This window comes from Camponotus floridanus, unplaced genomic scaffold, assembly GCF_003227725.1.
Source record: "Camponotus floridanus strain SB8 unplaced genomic scaffold, Cflo_v7.5 scaffold23, whole genome shotgun sequence".
NCBI lineage: Eukaryota > Metazoa > Arthropoda > Insecta > Hymenoptera > Formicidae > Camponotus > Camponotus floridanus.
Genome location: NW_020229359.1, coordinates 249,664 through 256,101, shown reverse-complemented (window position 1 = coordinate 256,101; position 6,438 = coordinate 249,664). Strand labels below are relative to the sequence as shown.

Below are 6,438 nucleotides of genomic sequence, written 5' to 3'. Positions count from 1 at the left end.
CCGCGCGCGCGCGTCTGGCGGCGGCGACGCCGCGATTCCGAAGCAGTGATTCCATGGAAATCCCGCGATTGAATTCGTGGTCATGATTAGTTTCTCAGCTTACTTTTCTCCGCACCTTCTTCCGTTCCGCCGTTACAAGTAGTATCCGTTATAAGTTTCAAACTTCTTTAGCGCGTTTCTGATCGATCCACGCGCGCGTTCAATTATTAATAAAAGCAATGTTTCTCACCGATTTCTCCTGCCTCCGCTCGCTCGTTCGAGAGACAATTCATTACAATGATTAAATCAATTCAAGAACCGCTATTTATCAATTCCGAATGGCGTCCCGAGCGAAACGTTTTTATTTTCATTCGCGCGCGGTTAAAATCAGCCGTAATTCATTTGCAAAACACGCTCGCCGCTATTTCGTAAATTAGAGCGCGCGTTTCGCGTTAATCGAGATGCGACGGTAAAACCAATTCGCTTTTATTAAACCCACAACTTGTCGCATAATTCGGTCGCGTAGCTCGCAATCGTTACCGATGCCGAATATATAATGCTGTATCCCATCGCATCGTATAAATTCTGATCCTTATGGGGCCGCGAATTCTTCGTACATTTCCGCGTGCAACATGTGCGGGATAGACGGCGATATTTCCTCGGTATCGAGAATAGATATATTGAAACGTCATGGCGCAATCGTACTTGCCGCTACCGATTGAACGTGTTCTATGGAGTAACTGTGCTTTAAAGGAACAACAGGTAACCGGGGATAACGAGATATAAAAATAAACGACACTACCATTACACGATTTATATTATGCAACAATGTATGTACCGCATCCTAAGATGGGACACTGAATTTTCGAGCAGTCTCTTTCGCAATGGAATGACTTAGTTATACCTGACATGCTGTAATATTATTCTTTTGCACAAATGTTTACGCACATCCCATGTAATGGTATGCTTAAATCGGCCGCTTCATTGGAAACGGAAAGGAAAATAATTTGTCGCATGTGGATTTACTAGTGTGCGAAATCGACGTACAAAAATCGTTTGAAGCCGTTTCGTGCATATGTCGCTCGTACGAGAATAACGGCGGAAAATATATTGAAAGATCAATTTTATTGAGATTTCCCGCAAAATATATGCGAGCGTTGTCCGTTTAGCGAAGCTCGGGACCCATCGAATGTTAAAATCGTGGGAAGGACGTTGCACAAAATGCAGAAATGACGTGTATTGTATTTCTTTTTGGTCACCCTGTCACTTTTTTTCCCTCACGCTCGATCGCGATGTTATTTCTATCGCTCGTATATTTTCTGAAAATAAATAGAGGCGGAAAATCGTTATTTCAAAAATCTATCCGATTGAGAAGCTTTCAAATTGTTTTAGATTCATATATATTTAAAAAGAGGAAACAAAAACTGGAGAGATTATGCGATCACGTTCAACCAGGTTCTTCATTACGTTCTACTTCATTACGAAACGTAATCTTGACTTTTTAAATTAAAAGAAAATTTTTCTCATAATATAAAGACAACACTCACTTTACGCCTACTTCATTTTTCTCGATGTCGTACAATTGCCTCAAGTTTTCGTTAATATTGCCGTCCGATTTGGCGCGTTTTCGCGACTTCCGGAGACTCGTCCTGAATCCGTTTAATCTCCGCATTCGATAAACTCGCTTCGCGACTCCGGGGATAGTTAGCGGTGCATCCGTAGGAAACGTCACGTATCTCCAGAATTCGTTCGTCGGCGGTGATATCTTGGTACGATATTTCCCGTAATCGTTGATCTCGTTACGAGCCGCGCGCTCGGTATATTTTGCCTTATTCCTCAAGATCTCGAAAACCTGGCTGCGATTCGGTTGCCTGCGCGCGATATCGTTCATTGATTGCTTCAAACAATTATCGAGTATCTTAGGGGTGGTATTTTTTGCATCAAAGACATCGCTAGAACGATAAGGCGTAAGATCGGTCGACAACGTGACGTTTTGATATCTCAATTTGATCTCGAACGGAACGATGGTGTTCGTGTCACTGGAGTTGGTAGAGTTCTCTATGGTCGTAATTTCGATTCCCGTAGTGTGCGATTCTACTTTCGAATGATCATTTCCAACGGGTACTGTTATCAGAAACGGCTGCGGATGCGAGTCATGAAGAACCACATTGTTACTTGAAGTTTCAGTTGTCCAATTACTGTTGTTCCAGTAATGCAGTTTGTTTTCGGCATCATTCATATCCGATACAGTTATATTTTCTTCAGTTTCTTTCTTTAGAGATTTGCTGAAATCATATTATCGAATTGGTGTCTATTTTTGTTTGTTTATACCAATATTATACCAATATTAGATTTATTCCAGTCGAATAAGAAAGCCGATTTTGCTCGATTACATTCTCTTAAAATGAATCAGTAGAAATATTAATGATTGAAAAGATTTCACCACAGATATGAATCTTCGTATACTGAATTCAACACATTTATTGGATTAATAAAAATCAGTAAAATATTCACTTATTATCGGCATTTGAAATCTTATGACATCGTTTTAACATTTCATCGTTGTCGATTCAATTTAAAAGAACTTGTTTTCATCGAGCAAAAATTGATTCCTTCTAAAATATATTATTTATACACAGTAAGATTTCACTAAATAATCAATAATAATCGTATTTGCAAGAAGCTTTTCTTACTTTGAATTCTTATTTTTTGAAAAAAAACTCATACATGTACATATTTGGAATAAAACATGTCTAAAACTAATAAACATTTGAAGACTAGTATTCAAAAATTCAGAATTAAATATATATTGCATTTTTTTAAGATATGATAAATTCATAAAAATAAATATTTTTGATAAAAAAATTCAGATATTTCTTTAATAAAAAATATACTGCTATAAAAAATATATCTCGATATAATATTTGTATAAGATGCATTTTAAAATATTATTGACTGAAATTATTATTGATTTGCAATATTTATAATTAAGATTATTAGTGACTAATCATTTTAATGACAATATATTGATTTTGACTTATGAAAGCAATTTCATAATTCGGACGTCTTTACATACATTAGCACAACAAAAAAAAATGAAAAAATGACCAAAAAATCTGTACAAGCAAAATAAGACATAATAAAATATCCTGCATTGTAAAACTTCGCGGTTCTAAGACCGGTAATGGTAGCGATCCGATAAATTCATCATCCGGAACTTCTCTCGTTCTCTTCAGATCCTCTCTCTCTTAGCTTAAATCCTAACTTAAATAGACGCGAACCGTGTACTGGACTAAGTTCGAGAGAGTTTGATTACAAGAGAACGTGTCTCCGACTGCACTTACCTTCGGCAAATAAGTTACTGCTGAATTGTTAAAGCTCATTTTCAAAGAATCACGCGATTCTCGCACTTGCCAAGTTTTCACGAAACTTTCGTCACGCTCGGCAAATCAAATATTTAGACAACGTATGTCACTTTAACATATCTCGCCGAAACACGTATAATCGCTCGCGACAAGAGTCACCAATTTGTTTGGAGAGACAAGTGTTACGATTGCATTGCGGTATATATTTTAGAAAGCAAATTACGCGAATCAAAACTTATCTTACTCGCTATCGAAAGATTCTCTGGAGAAGACTTACTTTCGAGTCAAATTAGAATCCGTCGCGTCGAAATATTCCTCCATTTGATAATAAGCAATTATCAAAATGCGCATCAGTCGGACGAGTTTACGCTTGATAATCGATCCTTCTGGCTGAGCTTCTTGAAGCAGCAACAGCCTGGACCAGTCCGACTTCAAGGTGCCGAAGGCCAAATCGGAGATCGAACACTTGAATCCAGCGGCCATCATTTTCACGGTAGGTACATCCGTGAGATTTAATTTCGACAAATGACCCTCGATTTCCTCGACATCGAACTGAACCAGATCCGAACAGTAATCGGAAAAGCTGTCGACATATCCCGCTACACAAAGAGAAGAATCAATTACACAGCAATCTCGTACAACAAACCACTTTAAACTAATACCTAAATAAACATCCTTAAAAAACCTAATACTCCCAGGTAGCAAGCACACGTCATTTTGATGTTTCAAACTGATCATTTTTGGTCATATGTCGTCAAAATGACTGATTTGTTACATGATTTTATATTGACTATAACGACTTTCGCGATCAGATGTAAAGCTATAAAAATTTTGGAAATATATCGTCTCCAAATTTTTCACATACGAATTCAAGATGGAAATAAATTATATCGTTTAAGCTTAATTTAATAATCATAAATTGCGCATGTTAAATATCTTTAAATATTTTATGACGACATTTTATATAATACATTTATAGAACAGAAATTTTGAAATATCTCATATATAGTAACATATGATTTTAAAGAATGGTAATATCTCGTATGTATAATATAATTAAAATGATAATATCTCGTATACAATTAAAATTTGATACATAATATTCTCTTCGAAAAGGGACGTATAAACGAAATACCTGATTTGTATATACATACCGTTATTAAAAATAATCGCCGAGCAGAGGAAGAGAGAAATGTGAAGCAGCGTATATGATGACACTTGTCGCGACATTTTTGCGCAGACTGATCGCGCGAGCGACGGATTCATATATATTCCGTTTCGTTAAGATCGGCATTTTTTTTAAACACACGTTAGCATGATTGTTGTTACGCGCGAGCTCATGAAATACGTATACAAGGCAATTTTCTATGCGCTTCTTTTTCTGTAAAGTGAGAACGCTGCACATTTGATTCCGTGTGAAACTGACGCGATAACGTCACGGGAATGCGGAAATCTTTTTTTTTTATTATATGCTGCACGGATTTAGCATCTATTTTATTCACAAAATCATTAAATTATCTAATCTCGAATTATTCGAAGAATTTTTATTTAAATGTTCGAGATTAAATACTTTAATGTAACTTTGTTCTTTGAAGCTTAATCAATGAAAATTTTATTGATTAAATGTTTTATGGAAGATTAATGAATATTTTTTTACTGATTTTTAGTGAAAGCATTCACACTTTGCATCTCCATTTTACTTGCGTGTCATTGATTATGTCAGTAAGACTTCATTGAAAAATTAATAATAATCATACTATATACAGAGTGTCCATCAATTTTCGACCTTAATGAAATAAAGAAGTAGATTGGCTCAAATTAAGAAGAAATGACCTGTATTGTTTTGGGATTGTCGCAATAATTAACGAAAAATTAAATAAAGAAGATCGGCCAATCTGCGTGAGTAGAAGCGTGCGGCGACGAAAATCGTCCCACTGTAATCCGATACTACGAGCGCGGCTTCGTTTAACGAATATCTAGCTTATTTTGGATATTTAGGTAATGTCTGATGATATTAGCAGTGATAACGAATCACGAGCGGTATTTTCAGTCGTCATTGAAAGTTTTCTAAGCTCAGAAAGTCGATGATTCCCGACAAAGATCAAAATTCGTCACGTGTAGTTCACGAAGTGTGAGTCCAAGAAGCAGATTTCGGATATTCACTGTAAGTCAGCCGCTCCTCGGGCGATCGGGACGAGATTTAAACGGTAGTGCCGCGAAATGGTGTAGAATTTTATGCAAAAAGAACGAAATCGCTATCGCGTCCGGAAGTCGAGATATAAATTGGCCGTTTTTCGTCTGCGCGCGGACGGTCGAAATCGTGCATGTTGCCCGCCTCTCTCGCGCGATATTCACTGTAACGCGGCGAGTAAAATGGCAAGCTGAATGCAATCGTTCGATTAATTCGTTACATATTTATATATATCGAACGAAAAAGCGAACCAGAATATAATCGTTCGATTAATTGATTAAATACTTATATATATCGAATAAAAAAGCGAGTCGGAATGCAATCAGTCGAATAGTGAATTAAATATTTATATACCATTTATATATATAAATATTTCACGAATTAATCGAACGAATGCATTCTGATTCATCTTTTCGTTTGGTATATATAAATCTTTAATTCACTATTCGATTGATTGCGTTTCGACTCGCTTTTTTATTCGATATATATAAATATTACACTTAAGTGTGTGTCCAAGAAGCAGATTTCGGATATTCACTGTAAGTCAGCCGCTCCTCGGGCGATCGGGACAAGATTTAAACGGTAGTGCCGCGAAATGGTGTAGAATTTTATGCAAAAAGAACGAAATCGCTATCGCGTCCGGAAGTCGAGCTATAAATTGGCCGTTTTTCGTCTGCGCGCGGACGGTCGAAATCATGCACGACGTCGCGCATGTTGCCTGCCGGACACCCTGTATATTTGAAAGATATAATTTTTCAATTGATGGACACCCTGTATATTTGAAAGATATAGTTTTTAATGTTTTTTCTATCTATTTTGAGTTCCTATTTTTAGCAGAAACATATAAGAATCTACATATTTGAAAAAAAAAAAAAATACATATAATATTCAAAAAAATAGAAT

At 36.4% G+C, this 6,438-nt stretch overlaps 1 protein-coding gene across 1 annotated transcript; it reads right to left on the bottom strand.

Annotated features, from left to right (window-relative positions):
* On the bottom strand, positions 1-4,574 carry LOC105258244. The gene is made up of 4 exons (XM_011269388.2): positions 4,499-4,574; positions 3,622-3,943; positions 1,527-2,264; positions 1-1,298 (listed from the first exon to the last, which is right to left on the bottom strand). Exons 1-4 carry the CDS (start codon positions 4,572-4,574, stop codon positions 1,235-1,237), a joined length of 1,200 nt encoding a protein of 399 aa, XP_011267690.1. The 3' UTR covers positions 1-1,234.
* Between the last annotated feature and the right edge of the window lie 1,864 nt (positions 4,575-6,438).

What these genes read in the sequence shown, in the direction of transcription:
- LOC105258244 (XM_011269388.2), bottom strand. Translation starts at nt 4,574, where the DNA reads ATGTCGCGACAAGTGTCATCATATACGCTGCTTCACATTTCTCTCTTC. An exon ending in GGCGATTATTTTTAATAACG is followed by an intron (nt 3,944 to 4,498) that starts GTATGTATATAC and finishes CTCTTTGTGTAG; the next exon opens with CGGGATATGTCGACAGCTTT. An exon ending in AAAAATGAAGTAGGCGTAAA is followed by an intron (nt 1,299 to 1,526) that starts GTGAGTGTTGTC and finishes ATTTATTTTCAG; the next exon opens with AAAATATACGAGCGATAGAA.